This window comes from Xiphophorus maculatus, chromosome 23 (assembly GCF_002775205.1).
Source record: "Xiphophorus maculatus strain JP 163 A chromosome 23, X_maculatus-5.0-male, whole genome shotgun sequence".
In the NCBI taxonomy this organism is placed as follows: domain Eukaryota; kingdom Metazoa; phylum Chordata; class Actinopteri; order Cyprinodontiformes; family Poeciliidae; genus Xiphophorus; species Xiphophorus maculatus.
Genome location: NC_036465.1, coordinates 13961803 through 13980993, shown reverse-complemented (window position 1 = coordinate 13980993; position 19191 = coordinate 13961803). Strand labels below are relative to the sequence as shown.

Sequence of the window (19191 nt, the reverse complement as noted above, 5' to 3'; positions counted from 1 at the left end):
CCATATTGATCAACCTGACAGGTTTCAGGTAAGGCCTACTGTAGATATACACCAACAGACTCGCCCATTGTGATGTGTCCATCAGAACAAGTTTGCTGATCAAACACTGGCCTGCTTTCCAATTGGCCCCTGGGTTTAATAGGATCCAGGAGACTCTGATGGGGGATTACGGTTCCGAACTCACCACTTATCCCAGTCTCTTTCACCTCCAACCATGGCTGCAGCGGTTTAGGGGGGCGCTGCACCTGCACAGACCCAGAGGGGTGCCATCAAAAGACAACATCACATCACAAGGAAGAAATAGGTGGTTTCAGCTTGAAGGAAGGGGGGAAGACGGCCTTGTGAAAAAATCTTTAGAAAAACCCTGTAAACTCTGGAGACGGATTATTATCTCTCTCATCCTTATTTCGTTTTCATCTTTTTTCCTCTTTAACTTTCCTGCTGTGGTCTCCACACCGATTTGGATTACAAGGAATCTTTTCGGCACCATTTCTCCAACCGAGTGAAAGAATTTGGATTATCCTCTGAGGTCGACTGCGTCCTTCACCATCTCAAGGATCTACCTGCTTATCCGCTCCACCTGGAACAACTTAGATGAGCTCAACCTGCTTATAACTCACCAAGCAAAAGGCCTGCACCAACAACTGATCACTCCAGCTGCAAAGTTTGTATGACACTTTTCTCTCTCTCTTGTGAGCTCTGTCAGCTTTTCATCACACCTGGACAGACTCCTTATCTCTTGTTTCTCCCCTGTCTTTGCACTTATTGTTGCATGGTAGTAAGCCATGGCGCTGCTGAAGATGAAGTTCAGCCAGCAGAGGCGGGTGCGTCTGGCCCAGGGCCTCTGGCTGCTCTCCTGGCTGGCAGTAATGTGTGGGGCCTTCATCTTTTGTCTGGGGGTTTATCTCAAGATCGAGCTGCTTCGTAGAGACGAGGTAGAGCGACTCTTACACTCACACGAATGATGAAGCACACACTACACGCCCTACTGGTGCTAAAGTTTAAAAACAACAAATCTGTCTATTTAGAGTCAGACAAATATGTGACTGTTTGCTCAGACATTTCCTTCGGAGCGTAGCAGTTTACCGAGTCCGCTCCGCTGTTGCTTATCTGTCCTTTAAATGTAAACTTTGCTTAATCCTTCAACAACAAAACAGACAAAATACAAGTGTCAACATGCGCACTCATGCATATAAAGTCATGTTGGGTGCAGCATGCTGAGAAGCTTCTTTTAGACCTCAGCATTTCTCTTCCAGAATCATTACCATGCAGTGTGTATTGATTGCTGAGGTGGCCAACAGGTGAAGGTTACAGCCTCTGGAAGAGTTGTGTATTTGTTCAAGCCATTCAGTCACCGCATGTGATTGGCCACTATTGGATTTTTAGAAAAGATGGAATCATTGAAATCCAGACGACTACACAGGAAAGCTGCAAGGCATGAGCGAATGACTTAGTATATCGATTGATCTCCACAAGGATAATCCAATAGATTAACCTTCAGTGTGACTGGGGTGATAAAGCATTTGAAAAATGGTATCAGGAAGGATTTGCAAAAAATATTCTCTTTAAGTGGAGAAAAACATTAATAGTTTTTTTTTTTGTTGCATTTTGCTCCACTTTATTGTTAAAAAGACTGATAATTACAAAGGGAACCAACACAATGGGTATTAACTGTCATAAATTACAGGTGGTCAGAAGATAGCAGTGCTAGCTTTGACAGAATACCTGTAAATTTAACAAACAACAAAAAAGCATGTTGTTTGTTAAATTGCTTCAATAGCCAGCACAGTATATAACGTGGTTTTGTTTGTGTCATAAATCATTGGTAAAAATGTAAGCAGTGTCATAGCATGTGTAATTGAGAAGTGACAAAAACTGGGGTTTATATCCAGCTTCAGCTAGTTAATCAGTAGCGCTAATGCTAAGCTAATGCTAAGCTAATGTTAAACTTGCTAGTAAAACATTTATACATAAAAATAAAAATAAAAGTAAGATTTTGTTTCTGATTAAGGCATAAAACGTTCGGGTTTTTTTAAAAGCTTGTCACAAAACTGCTGATGATCAAAATAATTAGAATAGTCTGAGGCTCAAAAAATATTTAAGTTTTATCATTACACTTTAATAATTTGTTGGAATTTGATAAATTTATTTTTATATCTCTTTGATATAAAAAGAGATAAAAATGTTGGTAAACATACATGAGTTTTTCTCTAAAATATTGCCAACATTCAACACTTTTTTTAATGTTACCTTTATTTATGCAAGAAAGTCCCATTGAGATTAAACCCCTTTTTTCCAAGGTAGTCCTGGCCAAGAAGCAGCGAAGGTTTAATTAAACATTACATTAAATTAAAATGTTTGCAAATTGTTTCACTAATTTAGGTTAAGTCAAAGGTGTCCAACTCTAGGGGGCTGCATGTTTTAGACATGTCCCTGCTCCAACTCAACGAATTCAAATGGCTGATTCATCTCCTCAACATATTTCCTAGCACAGCAGACGGCTGCTAAGTAGACACTCATTTAATTCGGGTATGTTAAATCAATAATATCTAAGCAATATTTAAGACACGCAGGACATCTACTCTTGAGGATTGACCTTGAGTAACCCTGGGTTAAGTGGGTAAAATCTAATAGTTTGTTTAATTAGTGCAGGGTTTATTAAAAACTCAACAAAATATCATCCAAAACTGATGATTGACTGACAATCAATCAATCAATCAATCAATCAATCAATCAATCAATCAATCAATCAATCAATCAATCAATCAATCAATCAATCAATCAATCAATCAATCAATCAATCAATCAATCAATCAATGGATTATTTACCTAATGGATATGATGGTGTTTGAAGTACTGAGGAAACAATTGCATTATCACTGATGAGATTCAGATAAGTGTTTTAAATCAAAGATCATATTTGTGCTTTAAAAACAAATACTTGACCACAGTGCTGTACAGCAAGCAAGGTAAAACATGATAAAAATAAAAATTTAAATAAATAAAGGTAGAAACCTATTCAAAAAGAAAAATAGACATCATTAGAATATCTCACTTTGTCTCAAAGACCAAGAATCAAAGATTTTAAAAAAGATATTGATTAAACCTGTCTTTTGTGGAGGCAAACTATTCCACAGGGTCAGGGCTCTGCAAAGCTCTTTCATCTCTGGATTTACAATAAACTTCAGCTGCTGTTAGAAGCAACTGATCTGCTGGCCTGAGAGTAATAGTTGGAACACAAGCATGCAATATTTCAGAAAGAGACTTAAAAACAAAAAAGAGAATATTAAATTCAACCCTTTTGCACAGTCTTAGAGATCACAAATAAAGAAAAGAAGAAAAAAGTTAAACTACAACCAAAATGTATTTTTATCAACCATTTTAAAAGTTCAGTAATAACAGCAATAAAAAACTAAAATAATTCACAATGATTATGATAATATTTCCAGGCTATCCGCAGTAGGAATCTAAAATATATATTTAACTTAATTATATAATGAAAAATTAAACTTCTTAGAAAATGCTAACAATGCTAAGGCTGCTCATTAGCAAACATGCTATCTTTAGCATATTGATATTAATAGCAAATAATTTATTTCCCTCAAAAGTTAGCTAGTATTCTCCCTTTAGCTAACATTTAATGCTAACATTAGCTAACATTGACATCCACATCATACGAGATGCTAACTTTAAGTATTTGGCTTACTTCTGCTAATATGCCAACATTAGCATGTTATGAAAAAGTAACAGGTTTCTCTGATGGTTAAGGATAGTTTGTTATAATTCAAATTAAAAAAAAAGTTTGAAATTAATAGTGAAATCTGGTTTGGAATAGCAACATGACACATACAGTATTATAAATCCACTTAAAGTTAAGCTAAAAGTCTAGCAAATGTACAGACATGATGAAGTTTGTAGGTGTAATAAAGCACATCTATCAGATAAGATAGGAAATTATAAAATGACAGCTGCATTCTTTGACTCTTCTCTCGTTCTTGAGGTGATGGAGGACACAGATATCCACGCAGTACCAAACCTCCTAATGTTGGTCGGACTGGCCTCCATTGGAGCCAACTGGGTTGCCAGTCGGGTGTGCCAGGACTCTCTGGATGCCAGCCGCTTCCCCCGCTGGAAGGTCCTCTTGCTGGGCTGGTATGCTGTGGCTGCGCTGCTGTGCTGCCTGCTCCTTGCTGTGGTCGTCCTCAGTTATGCCCTGCAGGGGAGGCTGGAAGAGTCGCTGAAGGTGAATGTCACAAAAACTGGTTATTGAGCCCGACAGATCAAGAGGGTGAAATACGGTGTGACAGTGTGACCTTAATAGGTTTCAAGGGTTAGCTGATCTGAATACAAGATGACAATGGAATAGTTTAGGAGTACTGTGCTAACCGGGGTGAAAACATTGATAAGAAAATGTGTGAAAAATATTTCTTTACATTTTTAAAACCGGTTACATTTAAAGATTAAAAAAACAAAGCAAAATTTTGTTTTTAGCACAAAGTACATCAGTGTTTGATCCTTGAGGCTCACTATCTGTCATGTTTTAGATGTGTTTCTACTTAAGCATCCTCTGCCTGAAGCCTGTTCATCATCCAGTCATCTAAGTTTTAGTAAAACAACTAAAACATCCAAGATAGAGAGGGTCCTGGTGACATGGTACTAGAACTGCTGCATTATACAGTTCTCTAAAACATTTTACAAACTGTATTCTTTGTTATTAGGTGGGCCTGAGGAACGGCATCCGGTTCTACAAGGATACGGACGTCCCTGGCCGCTGCTTCCAAAAGGAGACCATTGATCGTCTGCAGATGGAGTTTCGCTGCTGTGGAAACAACAACTTCAAGGACTGGTTCGAGATTCAGTGGGTCAGCAACCGATACCTGGATTTTACTTCCCAGGAAGTCAAGGAGTGAGTAAACAACAACAAATACACAAGTATGATATGAGATGAAGAGAAATGAGATCAAAAGCAGAGAATCTAAAGTGATGTGGGGCGTAAGAGAGAGAATTGGGCTGCATAAGTGACAGATGAGCAGACTTCACATCCAAAAAGGTCAAACTATATGTTAGAGAGAGAAAGAGAGGAAGCATGTTGTGTAGAGGAGATGGTTTAAAAATAGACCTGGCCTTTAGTTTTGAAAAGAGAGACAGAGAGGTTGAAGCATGAGAGGATTGGTTGGTCAAAGATTAAATAAGTGAAAGTCAATGAGTAAACAGAGGTTTTGACATGGTGCCACTTGTATTGATGTGCTCTTCACTTCTCACTAAGCTGAATCTCAGGCCCTTAACATTTTTAAAAGGTTTTGATCCTCCTATCTCCTTTCATTTTTAACCTTTATGCTTCTTCATCGTTTTCATCTATTACCTGCAGTCGTATACGGAGTAACGTGGATGGCCGCTACCTGTTAGACGGCGTTCCTTTCAGCTGCTGCAACCCTGCCTCCCCTCGGCCTTGCCTGCAGAACCAGCTGACAGATAGCAGGGCCCACTACAACTATGAATACCAATCAGAGGAGCTCAACCTGTACAGCCGCGGCTGCAGGCAGGCTTTAACCGACTACTACATGGGTTTGATGAACTCAACCGGACCTGGTGTGCTCTCAGTCATCTTAATTCAGGTGGGCAAAGGTGAAAAAATGCAGCTAGGAAGTAAATCAGTGAGACTTCATAGTTTATTAGCAGATTGTGCATTTATCTGACAATTTAAGTAATCAATGTTGAACAGAGATTTAAATAAAGAAAAACAGTAATGGTCCATCCACATGTTCAAAACAGTCCAAACAGTTCTATTACTGAAGATACAGAGTGACCTTGGCTACAACTGCATTACAGAAAATGGTAAAGGCATGTTAGAAAATCTCATATTCTGCAATGCAAACATGTCCAAGTAAAAGACAAGAGGTTATTTGTGAGAAAAACTTTTTAAACTGGCTATGGCTAATTGTGTGAGGGTATCAACAAGTCTAGGCTAAAATCTGGCAATCTTATCCAAGTTTGTGTCAATGTTGAACTATGTTGGGTGGACAGTGGCCAATGTCAGGTGTTTATTGACCAATGTCAGGTGGACAGTGGCCAATGTCAGGTGTTTATTGACCAATGTCAGGTGGACAGTGGCCAATGTCAGGTGTTTATTGACCAATGTCAGGTGGACAGTGGCCAATGTCAGGTGGTTATTGACCAATGTCAGGTGGACAGTAGTCAATGTCAGGTGGACAGTAATTAATGTCAGGTGGACAGTAGTCAATGTCAGGTGGACAGTAATTAATGTCAGGTGGACAGTAGTCAATGTCAGGTGGACAGTAACTAATGTCAAGTGGTTACTGACCAAGGTCAGGTGGTTTGTAACCAGTGTCAGTGTAATCTATGTGGCCAATGACCTAAGTCATTGACCTATCAACCATAGTACTCATGGCTACTCATGGTAGAAGCCTAATCTTAAACAAAACAATCCTGGGTCTCTAAATCCAGAAGAAATAAAAACAACCCCACAGTCCTTAGTGACAGGATCACAAAAACAAAACAGAATCTTATTTGCCTTTTTGTCGTCTGACTCACTGCCTCCCATGACAACTAAAGCAAAGAAAAAACATCACAGACACACCATCTACTCAGGTCCCATCAAACATGCGTTGTCATCTCTTTGTAAAGTCCCGGTATTGATGTCACATTCTATTCTCGAGTCCTAGAGGCTGAAACAGGAAGTCGATGCACAACCACACACTGCCCACAGCTGATCACACAATCCATACTTCTAAATGCAGAACCTAAGTGCTGCAGGTTTATTTCTTCTTCTTCTTCTTCACACTGGGACAGATGGCTGCCATGTTATAGAGGCATCAAGTCCAGCACAAGTTGTTTTTCTGGCTTTGCATCACATTGCCTGCAGCTGACTGAAATACAGAAAAAGGAAGCGTGATCCAAAATGTGATGAGCAACATTGCGTTTGAGTGTTGTTGTCTTTAGTACAACTGGAGACATGAAAAGCAAATTCACACCTCCTTTACAATTTCAGCAAATTTTATTGTGTTTTGTTGGGTTTTACGTGATTGAGCAGTACAGAGAAGAGTCCAACTGTAAATAATGGAGGTATGACGAATAAAAATCAGAATTTATGTTCAGCTCAATTTACTCTGATACTCCTAAATAAAATCCATTGCAATGGGCACCTATTCAGTAAATAAAGCCTGTATGTGTTTAATTTCACCTCTCTATAAATTACAAAGGCCTAAGAAGATTATCTGGAAACATTAGAGAGCAAAGAGAATAACGCAGACCAAATTACACATGAGACAGGTCACGGCTAAATGTGTCAGCATCATGCTGTGGTAATGATTTTCTACAACAGGAATGAGGAAGCTGGTTATGTTTGATGAGAAGATACCTGGAGCTAGACACTCACAATTCTGGAAGAAAACATGACATGCACAAAAAGCTTTAAGCTTGAGGCGGAGGTTTGTCTTTGGATATAATAATAAGACTAACTTGCAGAAAAAAATTACAATTGAACATATATTCATGTGTTTTCAATATAAAAAGTCTAAATTCAACAAAAACAAAACATTGGCAAGTCTGAAAAATTGTTGCTCATTGCAGTCCTTCCAGTCTGACTGAGCTTAAACTGTTTTGCAAAATGGTCAAACATTTTAGTCTCTTGATGTACAAATCTGGTAGAGATATACTCCAAAACACTTTCAGCTGTAATTTGTAAAAAGAAGAATTTCAACACTTATACATTAAGTCACAAACGATGAAAAGAAATGCACAACACGTAGAAAAGATTTTCATTGGTAAAAATTTAATTTTTGACGTTATCTTTTCCTTGTACTTTAGAGCAATGCTCTACTTTGTGATGGTGTGTAATTGTAATATGATAATGTAAATAAAGTCAAGGATTATGCAAGCCATCTGACTATATTCTTCTTTCTCTTCAGCTGTCTGTGCTCCTGAGCATGCGTTACCTGCAGACAGCCGTGGATGGAGCAATGGCTCTGGAGTCTCCAGAGGGTGAAAGTGAGGGTTACATCCTGGAGAAGGACGTGAAGGCAACCTACGCTGAAGTCAAAGCCAAGGCTCTTGACCTCCTAAAGTTTGCCCAAGTCGATCCGGCTTCCGAAGCCGCAGGGGCTGAAGAGGGGGAGAAAGCAGCTGAAGCCTCGGCGAAGGCCGCCACGCCACCTCCGGCCAGCTAGAACAAGGAAAACAAAACAGATATAAAAATGATGGGAGGCAGAGTGGGTGTCTCTGTTTTATTTATTTATTTTCATTTTTGGTTGTGTGACTTGGATGGTAGCAGGAAGGACACCTGTTGGGTTTTGAGACCAGTAGGCTTGATTTGTGCTCCATCTATGAAGTAGCCAAAGCTCCCTTGAACATTAACAGGGCAACACAAAGGAAAAATAAATCTTCTCTGTGCAGGACACCATGAATCCGCTCACGAGGTTGTGTAGTACTTTTTGTTTCTTTTCTTTTTTCTAGAAGACATTCAAAATTTACTCAGGTGTAGCATAAACACAGAAAAACATATCTGACATGTTTTGAGTCAAATTTGGGAAAGTTAAACTCAGGAAGCTAAGTTTTATCCCATGTGCACTGTATTATTCATCTCTCTGCTGTAGAGTTTGTACTGAACTGCAATGAAATGTTTAGGTACTTGTTAAACTGGCACATGAATATTAAATTAAAGGTAGACATTTTTAACTGCTTCGTAGTGTCTGCTTCCTTTTGTGCATGTAAAACTATGGAGGTATTATGGGTTGTCTCAGTTCAGCAAGCAGAGGCGGATTAAGAGTGTGTGATTATGCTGTATGTGTGAGTGTGATGGCCTATATGAAGCTGTCATCGCATCTATTCTGGCAGCCCTGAAACAATCTGATAATCCCAGCGCGCTTAATCCCAGAACTGCTGCATAAGCGGTAACCAACAAGCCCCTCCAGCACGCAAGAACGCTCACCTTCACACAGAGGCAGCTGGAGCAAACCGATGAAATGTGCTGGCATGAAACAAGAAATTGGGTTTTTAATCTGCAAAGAACGTATCACAGTGATTTGTCCTATAGGTACAGGTTTACCCAATGTGTGCACAATCTTCTGAAATAAAATTTCTATCACAGAATAAGTTCAATGAATGTTTTCTTTTGATTCCTAACAAGCACATGACTGTTGCTGTCTGTACCTGCGAAAGGCAAGGTTCTTTAACGAGGAAACACAAATGGAAATGGAGGCTAATTAAAAGTCAGGGTAAATAATTGATTTTAATATCAAATACTACAACATAATACTTACTTCCTAATAAACGAGTGTACAAGTTATTTACAGGGCTAGTCCAATCATAACTACAAATACTAGCAAATATGTGAAATATAATGAAATAATTATTTTTATGACAATAATTATTTATTTGGTAATGATTAAATATGTTAAGTATTAAAGTTCAAATGGTTTCAAGAGTTATATTTAGCTTGAAACAAGAAGACTAGAATAATCATTTTTATAATAAATATATTAATGAAATGAAATTTAGTTTATAATTCCTGTTAAAGTTTTTCTATCAATCACTTCTTCTAAGCAAGCATGTGGCAACAGTGGAAAGGAATGACTTTCTTTTAACAGAAAAAAAGAAGTTCAGGCTCAGTATGTGCAGGTATATAACAAACAAATGTTGACATGTGACAAGGAGATAAATTAATTAATCTTATTTTGATATGAGACACTCTTCCAATTAACAACGGATCAAGAATAACACAGAATGCATTCTGTCATTATTTTATTCAAGGGTCAAAGAAAAGAATGGCCATTGAGATTCTCGATGTGAGAATGAAGGAAAAATACATACACTGCTTTATTTATCCACCAGTCCTCCCTGCTTGGGGAATTTCCCCGCAGCTTCATACAAAGAACAAAAAAGGTGCAGTATATTTCACATCTCCGGCGCAGCAGCTGTGTGACCCTGGATGGTTCAAAATGAGTTCAGGAAGAGAAAAACAACCTCTCAGAAATATCTTTTCATATGTGTTTAAAGTAATAAGCCATGATCTGTCATAACACGCGACAGAGCAGATGTGCTTTACATGCGTGAGAAAACCAGAGTACACCATGAATCAATTGCTCTGTTAGTATTTTTCTCTAGGAGAGAAACATTGATAAACACAGACAAGTACTGAGCTAATAGTGCAATATTTTTAACAAACTGATGAATTTTTCTTTCAAAGTAGTCAAACAGCTTAACTTCAAAAGTTGATCAGAAATTGTTTTGCAAGACAAGATTATTTGTTTACACTGTCAAATGTCAACTCAAAAGCAAGAGCATGAAGAAGCAAAAAGTGTTTCTTACCATCAAAGTCTACATTTAAGTTAGCACTTGGAATGTCTTCATGCATGTTAAAATCCCCAAATATGACATTATTAGTACAGTGTCTACAAATCAATAACAAAAATAAAATCTGAAAATGGGTTTGAAAATTCAGATTAAAGGCCTGGTTGGTGATACAAAACTACAAACAGAAAGTTTAGTAATTTACAATTTGAATAATTAAATCTAAGAAATTAGTGAAGTGCACCTTTTATTTTCAGAGGAAAGAGCCCATCTGACTCAACAAACTCACTAACAAAGCTGACACTATCATAAGAAATACTTTGGAAAGGTTTGAGTCAGTCCATTTCCTCTCCTTTGTGACATCCTGTAGAGATAGGGAGTTATTTCTCCAGCAGACTCTAACAGCTGTGCTGTGAAACAAAAGTTGCATAACCAAGAGATATGAAGGCTCTTATATCTATAGTATGAGTCATCTTATAGTGACTCTTATAAGCACTAATTCCACTGCCCTAAGCAGTTTATTACAGAAATATTTGAAGCTGAAACCAGATATTTAAATATATTGCATGAAAAGACACATAGCTTTGTTTTTGTTTCCTAAAAATCTAACATTTGATCAGACTAAAACTCTTTTTGGGTAATTTAGAATTAATAAAATAACTTCTGATGACAAAATAATAAACAGAAGATTTTTTTTAGTATTTGAAAGTAACTTTGATTAGTATTTGACAAAATTGAGTTTTGTCAAATACCATCTAATACTAGTCAAAAACTATCTATCTATCTATCTATCTATCTATCTATCTATCTATCTATCTATCTATCTATCTATCTATCTATCTATCTATCTATCTATCTATCTATCTATCTATCTATCTATCTATCTATCTATCTATCTATCTATCTATCTATCTATCTATCTATCTATCTATCTATCTATCTATCTATCTATCTATCTATCTATCTATCTATCTATCTATCTATCTATCTATCTATCTATCTATCTATCTATCTATCTATCTATCTATCCATTCGTCTTGATGAAAAAAGAGGGGAGAAAACAGAAGCATGGAGGAGGAACTTTCCCCTGAGTGGTTTTGTTACGGAAATAATGATGCAAGTCATTTATCTGGAACAAGAAAGAATGTAATTCCATTCCCAACCAGCAGAGGTCAGGGTTACACAGTACTTGATTTACATCCACACGTATTATTGCAGTAAAAAAGAAAAATAAAACCTCATCTGAACTTTGAGGCGACGAATAAATGTTGTCACGTTGTTTTCAGCAACACTAAATCAATAAACAATAGGAGTACTAAACAGCATCATTTCAAAGGTTTAAAGCAGTTTACAGTGATTTTCAGAGAATTAATCGACATTTTTTGCCACATTCTTGTCATGTACTTTAAAATCCTGAGATATCTGCTTGAGTGAGATGACGTGTGTGTCGTGTGCTGGAAAAAAAACCCCAAAAAAACGCAACATGTGTGTTTTGAGAAATTCCGGTGCGGTTTTGAAACCAACTGACAGAGTCATAGAGGAAGAAAGAGGCGAGGTGGAGGGAGGGCAGGGCCGCAGATATGTCAAGCTGCTGCTCGCAGCTCAGCATGGATCCCCGCTCTTTGATTCATCACAAACAGAAAAGTTGATGATATTTTGTAATTACTTCTCCATTTGAGTCCTCGTTAACACAACAATGGAGTCCGGAATTAAGGAGATGATAGAGGAATTCATGGGGAGTACGCTGGCGCAGTGGGTATGTCATTTATCATTTGTCACCTTGAGTTAGAGAAAATTTCGACAAGTAGAGGAATACAAGACGATACTGTAGAAAACTGTTGACGCCAACAGTTTTCTACGGTTTGTGATCAATCCTAATAATGCTAAATCTTACATTTAAAACATTTCAGAATCTTCTTGATGAGTTTATCTTACTTACAAATACATATAAAAACTCTAACTCAAATAAATGATGAAGTCTCGTTGTTAGATTCTTGATAATGTGCGGAGAGAAACAAACACTACTTCTCCTTTTGGCTGTTTCCTTTGCCATTTAATGACCAGCGTTTTTTTCCCTTTCAGTCTGAACACTTCCGTGTCCTGCTGAGCTGTTTTGAAAATGACACCATTCACTTTGCTTTACAAAAATGTGTCACTTTCCTATCACAAACTAGGCTTTCGCACGTAAAAATCTGTTACTGTACAGTTGCTATATTGTAATACCTTTAATGAATCCAGTGCTACCAATTTCCTTTAGTAAACAGAGCTCACCTGTTTGATATTTTAGTATCTAATCCAGTATAAATCTTAGTACAAATCCAGCTGTTCTGCGAAGGCCTCAGTGGTTTGTTGGGGAACATGAGCGAACACAGTGGAAAGGTCAGAGGTGAAGTTGTGGAGAGAGGCCACATAGTGGTGAGTGTCCCCGCCTGTCACGCGGGAGACCGGGGTTCGATTCCCCGACGGGGAGTGAAGTTTGTTTCAGGTCCCTCTTGAAAATGAGATCTAGATCTCAACGGGGTTTACCTGATTAAATAAAGGAATATGGAGCTCATTAATCGGATGAACTGTGGTGAAGGTTTTCTTCAGCAGAAAGAGGGAAAATTGGGAAGTAAACTTGTTGGAGGCAGCAAAAGATGAGATTAGGTGGAGGTTCCTCTTTCAGCAGGACAACAACCATAAACATATAGATCAAACTACAATTAAATGGTGTAGAATAATAATAATATTGCTTTAACACATCTGAATCAAATGGCTTAGCTACTTCCTCCTGATGGTAACTCATTCATTTGATTCAAGTTTGCTGAGTTAAGGAAAGATTTGAAGCCTTATTGCCACTTCAGAAATCACTGGTTAAGATCAAATCATTTTCACATGTAAGAAAGGTCCAGTCAAAGTCTGGACCAAAATTAAATGCTAACTTTATTGATTTCCTTTATATGAGGGATCTGTGGAAAGTGCATATTTCCACAGATCCACTTGAGAATTTGTGGAAAGAGCTCTTTTCCACAGAAAAGTCCTGGTTGGCTGCTTTTCTGTGGAAAAGAGCTCTTTTCCACAGTGCAGTGTTTATTGTGAGCTCTTTCCACAGTGAAAATGACAACATTCGTCCAACCTGATAGACTGAGGATTGAAGACATTTACATCTCTAGACGTTCCAAAACATTGCCTGTAACTTTCCGATGTAAACAACAAACATTTAACTTTGTGCATTTAATGTGACAAAACTATTGGAAGATTTTGAATATTGATTGTTTTGTCTCTGAAATAACATGAGGATTTGGATTTATTTAACAGGAAATCAGTTTCTATGAACTTCAACCTTCTGGTCGGTGTGCGTGTTTATGGTGACCTATTATACTTTTGGCTTCACCTCTTGTTTGTTGCACCTTACCAATGAAAAACTCATAAATTCCGGCTTTAGGTTTGTTATTTTCTCAGTGTCCTTCAGAGGGACACATAATCTCTGACTTCATCCTAATTTTCATATGTTGTTGGGCATCCAAACAGCTGGGGGCTCTTAAGCTGCTCTGCTTCCTCTTACCAGATGAGGTTTGTGACCAATGGTGCATTATTAGGGGTGCTGATGGAACAAAACCTTCAAAAATATTGCAGTTTGTATTGGCAAAGCTCAACTAAGCAGAAAGAGACCTTGGCTGCTGTCCTGCTTGGCTGCTTGTCACTGTGAAGTGCTTCCCAGTGTGAAAGCATGAATCCCACCTGTTCAGCCAGGTGCACCGACTCAAGTGGCTTCCTGTGTGAAAATGTTTGGACCAGGACTTCCTCCATCCACACTGTTTTTGCAGTTTTATTTTTGTCCACCTCTCAGTTCACACTTAAGGCTAAACCAGATTTCAAAAATAATTCCACAAATTCTCCCTCCTGCAGGTTGAGCTGTTTGAGAATATGGTGGAGAACGAGACCAGCATCCAGCTCTACAGCCAGTATATGGAAGTAAACTCCGTTTCCCAGAATGCTCTGGAGCGCTACAAGAGGCTGACCAATGGGATTTTTCTCAATGAAGTCATGAGGATCATGTAAGACTATCATTTTAAGATTTTGTCTCTTTGCTGCATTGCTGCCATCCACACAGACTCCAGTGAAAGTGAGAAATAAAAACATAAATTTTATTAATTTCCTTTACAAGAGGGTAAAATGGCAGATTTGGATGAGACAAATGAAATAAGAAATATAAACTGGGTAAATCAAAAACATGACCATGAAAAAACTCTGATTGAAGAGAGCAAATATATTCTTAATTACACAATAATTTAGTACATTAAATAGCATAATAAATATGATCTGATGTATAAGGATATAATAAATTATTTTGATATATCATACATGATAATGTAGACAGAAAAATCTAAATCTCATTAAAAGGAATCATGCATAAGCTTCTGTTTTGTTGAGAGACTTTACAATTTTTTACCATTAAAAATGTTTATTATTCCCATTAAAGCCTAAAACAGACCTCATGTGTTAAGAACTGCAATATAAAGGATTAGTTCTGGCTGTTTGGGCTGTAAGAAGGTGTTGATTTCACTCTTCAAGGAGGTTCTTACATTTTACAGATAGAAAAATAAAAAAAATAACCATTTCCATTTTGGAAAGATCCGGGAAGAAAACACATGCTCCAAGTTACATTTAGAAAATCATCACTCATAGAGTTTTTCTTCCCATCTCTGGAGGCAGAACAAGATGAAAAGATGCAAAATAGCTTCAAACAAACTGATGCTCTGTGTGATATTTATACCTTTATAATGAAGGTATTTAAAGATGTATTTTTTCTGCTCAAACATTCAGATAATTATAGACTTGACTGTACAACAGTCTTTGCTTTCAGAGGGGAGCGATAATTAGAAAGTTTAACCTTGCTCTGGCGTCCTGAGACAGAAAGATCTGCGAGCTGCATAGAGATTTAACTTTCCTTTTTAAACCTGTTTTTGAAGAAACTCTGTAAATTCACGCGTGGGTGTTTTGAAAAGAGTCATTTTGTTTCAAAGCTTTCCCTGCAACTGAACCTAACATAGGACAAAAAATTAAAACAAGAAAGTAGGCTGCAATGTTTAATATTTTTACACTAAACTTTTTCACATTTTGTAACATTGCAAACACAAACCTCAATATATTTTATACAGATTCTACTGGACCAACACAAAGTAGTGCACAATTGTGAAATTTAAGACAAATTATTATTATTTTTTTTTTTACAAATATGAAAAGTGAGTCAATATATATGGCGAGCCGCCTCTTTGAGGGTATAGCTACAGCTAGATATTAACAGTTTGGCTCGTTGGTGTTTACAAAATGTCTAGCGCTTATAGGAGAGTGTTTGTAAACATCAACTTTCAATTCATGTCCCAGAATTTCAGTTGGATTTAGGTAATAACTTTGACTAGGGCATTTTAAATCACCCCATTGTGGTTCTGAGTGTGTATTTAGGGGGTTTTCTAAACCAAGAATGCCCTGTATTTAGTTAGATTAACCAGTAATGAAAACAATTTATGAAGCAAAGATGAAAGTGATACATTGTGCCTTGATTCTTAAAAATGTTGGACAGGTATACTAAATACAATATATACTGAGAGTGACAACAACAAACAGGTAGCAAAGGTCTTCTAAATAGATCTGTGGTGGATAGATATGTCTCTGAATTGAAGGCAGTACATCAGATGACATGGAGTACTTGTTTGCACCTAGGGAACCATAAAACGTCTTATGCATAAATACTTTCCAAATAGCCAATTCTCATGAGTGTATTTCTAATTAGCAAATGTTAACACGCTAAAACGCTAAACTGAAGCGGCGAACGCAGCAGACATTGTATCCTGTTTTCCCTGAGCCACAGCACAGCCTCAGAGAGTTATAAGCATGGCAGCAGAATCGTAGTGCTCTCTCCTTGAATAAAATGTGATGTAACATTCATCACCCACCCTTTCATAACCTCACATTGTTCTGCTGCTTCTGAGAAAGAATGGCTGGCTTGAATGTACGACCCACAAATTTCAAGTAAATCACAAAACAGGGTTCTGCATACTTGCCGTCTTGTTAGTCATCGCCTCTGAATTTCTTATCCTCTTGTTCAAATTTCTGCTGGAGAAAAGCTTTAGTCTGCTAGTCTGCTATCAGGGAAGACAAGATTTTAGTGGAGCAGGTCTGACCTGAACAATGTTATTTTAGCAGATAATTACATGTGGATCCACTGCTTCTCCAGCTCATTAAGATTTTATTTACTCTGCTTAAATGAACAGTTGCATAAGAGTTTCTCATCTGGAGAGACGTGTTGCTGGGCTGTTTGATCAAGCAGCAGCATACACAACACAGTGATTTATTTATTTTTCTGTTCACCCAGAGACCCAAACCCCAAGGTGGAGCGACTCTACAACAGCGAGAAAGATGACCACATGCTAAGAGTCCAGAACTTCTCCATTTTAAATCGGCACCTCAGGGCCTTCTACCAGGTAGGGGAGGCTTCCAGTGGGGTGGGTGTAGAATCTGAGCTACGAGATTAAATCATCAGAGGGAACTCAAAATTGTTTTCCAAGGGGAATATCCATATTCTTATGAGATTCCACTGGAGGAAAACCGCTGAATGCACAGTGATCTTCTAGTATGTTTTAAGTTTAGTATTATTATTAGTACCAGGTCAAGGCTGGAAGTTTGAACATTAAAACCTTAGAGAGGCTGTAAATCTAAATCATAAATCATAACTACTGCGACAATCGAAGGCGATGTCTTTTAGTTTTAATTTGTGCCTTAAATGTTTAAGAAATGTATATCTTTGCTTTTTTGTGTTTTTTTTTAAACCAAACTGCAACTTTTTCTATTAATGCGATGATGTAATCTTCCTCTTTCAACTTAGCTTTAGCAAGAAAGCTATTAGAAAGAAATATTGCTGCAAACATGCAACACTTTGATGCAAAAAAAGCAAACCTATCAATCTAAATTTTAAGTCCCATTTCACCTTCATTAGAATCCTTTATTTCCATAAACACTAGTGCAATCATTTTGTTGTCTGGATGGATTGAAATGCCTCAGAGCTCACTGTAAGCTAAAAAAGTCAGAAAATTCGTGCTGAAACATAACTCCAGGCTACACCAAATAGCAAGGGAGAAGAGGCTGAAAAGCAGAGAAGTTGTTGACTTGCTTTAAGGTGGTAAAACAGGACAAGATGAAGCTCAAGTGTCAGTCGTAGCACATTAATATTTTGCCTTAGGATACTGTATAGAGTTTGAAGTGTGTGCGGGGGTGTGACAGAGCATTTGCACAAACGAGAAGATGAAACACAGAATTTCCATCCTCAGTAGACGCGTCCTTGCATATTATCAGGCCAATGGGGTGAGGAAAAAATGGAGGAGTTTCAAGCAGAGCTTTTTTTTTAGCCACATCTGTGGTTAAAGGCTATAGCATGAAAGTCTCTTCGATAGCTCCCAGTATCATGCATTTCACAATGTGCATGGTTGGCGCCTGTGGCATTTCAGGAACTGACACAATTATTTCCTCTGAGGATAATTCAAAAGCCTCTGTTCTCAGCCCAGAGAGCATTCCCAAGCACCAGTCAGGTGGACTGAACATGCGCTAGTTATCTTGTCACACACCATACGAACAGAGTCTACAAGGTTTCACTTCCTAATTTCTAGTGAGCCGCTAATGTCCCTTGAAAGCCCAGGGCTTCAGAAATCGCAGGCAGTAAATGGGAAGCTCTTATTAGGCACACTAGAGTTACATCAGATGCTCTCACACTTGGCTCCACTGTCACTGAGGACGTTGGTTTCCGCATTGGTCACAGTTTTACTTCTCACTCACGCTGTTGCTACTTAGAGGCTCAGACAAGCATGCGACTCAAAAGAGTATGAACTTAAGCCAGAGCAAGAGTGTGAAGTGAGGCTGCTCTGCTCTCAGCTTCCCTAATACATTGGTTCAGCTAATTGTAGATTATTGTGTGAAAGCAGCGCTTTTTCACTGGATGCACCTATTTGTACTGTAAAAGTACCATTTAAAATCACTGTGAAGAAGCTATGATTCATTGCATTGAGCCTTTTTGTGTTTTGGTCTGATTCATTTACTCTCTGTTGTTTTGATTTGCTCTGTTTAAATGACTTGCATGCATTTCAACCTCCAGCTAACAGGATTTTAAGTGTTTATTCGCTTGACTAATAATTTATAGAGTCCTTAAAGGGATCTGTGGCAGCTAAATTATGACATTTCTTAAGGGAATAGAGCATTTAATAAAAAAGGTATTAGCTAGTTTGGTTTTCTTAATTAATCTCGTGTTGGCAGAGTCCCTTAGATGCAAAGGTAAAATTGTCAACCCAGCAGATGTTTCATATAAGGTATGAAACATCTGGTTGATATATTTATTATACATGACAAAATAAGATAATGAGCATGAGACCATTGGTCTGTGAGCCGCATCTGACTGTGGTCAGAGCAGGAGGTGGAGCTAGTTTATCTTTATGTGAATTTATAGACACACCAGATACATTTAGAGGTTTGAGAGAAGAAGAGTATTTGTTCTCAGTTATTAAATTCTTCTTATCAGCCATTCAAACATAGGATCTAGCTGTAGTTCTCGGGCCTGATACTGTGGTGAAATCTGTAATTTGTTTTTCATCTGCTATTTAAATTTAGGATATTGAAAGCAACTAAACTGTACATTAAATCCAGTGGAGCAGAAAGCAAACTGTTTGCATTTAAATTGAAATGTAGGTTGAGTTGACCTATAATATTGCATAAAAATGTAAATGAAGCACCTCAATTTCACTCTAATGCTATATTTAGGTAAAACTAGCTCTTTCCCACAACTTTCATGCAGTACTGTTCAAATATGTTGAACCATCTCTATTTTTTCCCTTTCTCCCAAGGGCCAGGTTTTCGAAC

At 37.7% G+C, this 19191-nt stretch overlaps 2 protein-coding genes across 3 annotated transcripts in view; both read left to right on the top strand.

Moving 5' to 3' along the window:
- The first annotated feature begins 205 nt into the window (after window positions 1-205).
- Window positions 206-8698, top strand: LOC102225730 (RDS/peripherin-like protein xRDS35). 2 transcript variants are annotated; one of them, XM_023328310.1, is made up of 6 exons: window positions 206-664; window positions 780-935; window positions 4001-4243; window positions 4719-4906; window positions 5369-5615; window positions 7929-8698. In XM_023328310.1, the coding sequence occupies exons 2-6, from the start codon at window positions 786-788 to the stop codon at window positions 8184-8186; spliced, it is 1086 nt and encodes a 361-aa protein (XP_023184078.1). In that variant the 5' UTR covers window positions 206-664; window positions 780-785; the 3' UTR covers window positions 8187-8698. The 2 variants fall into 2 exon arrangements, with proteins under 2 accessions (XP_023184078.1, XP_005806601.1); XM_005806544.3 differs by having other exon boundaries at window positions 206-668.
- Window positions 8699-11863: 3165 nt separating this feature from the next.
- Window positions 11864-19191, top strand: part of LOC102225996 (protein Daple) — a 58388-nt gene continuing 51060 nt past the window's right edge. The window contains exons 1-3 of the mRNA XM_014471572.2: window positions 11864-12064; window positions 14197-14345; window positions 16664-16772. Of these exons, the coding sequence (XP_014327058.1) occupies window positions 12005-12064; window positions 14197-14345; window positions 16664-16772 (318 nt within the window). The 5' untranslated portion in view covers window positions 11864-12004. The remainder of the gene's footprint in view (window positions 12065-14196; window positions 14346-16663; window positions 16773-19191) is intronic.

Bases quoted from the DNA above. Each gene is read 5' to 3' on its own strand.
- LOC102225730 (XM_023328310.1), top strand. From the start codon at position 786: ATGGCGCTGCTGAAGATGAAGTTCAGCCAGCAGAGGCGGGTGCGTCTG. The intron at 936-4,000 runs GTAGAGCGACTC...CTCGTTCTTGAG, and splicing joins AGCTGCTTCGTAGAGACGAG to GTGATGGAGGACACAGATAT. The intron at 5,616-7,928 runs GTGGGCAAAGGT...CTTTCTCTTCAG, and splicing joins TCTCAGTCATCTTAATTCAG to CTGTCTGTGCTCCTGAGCAT.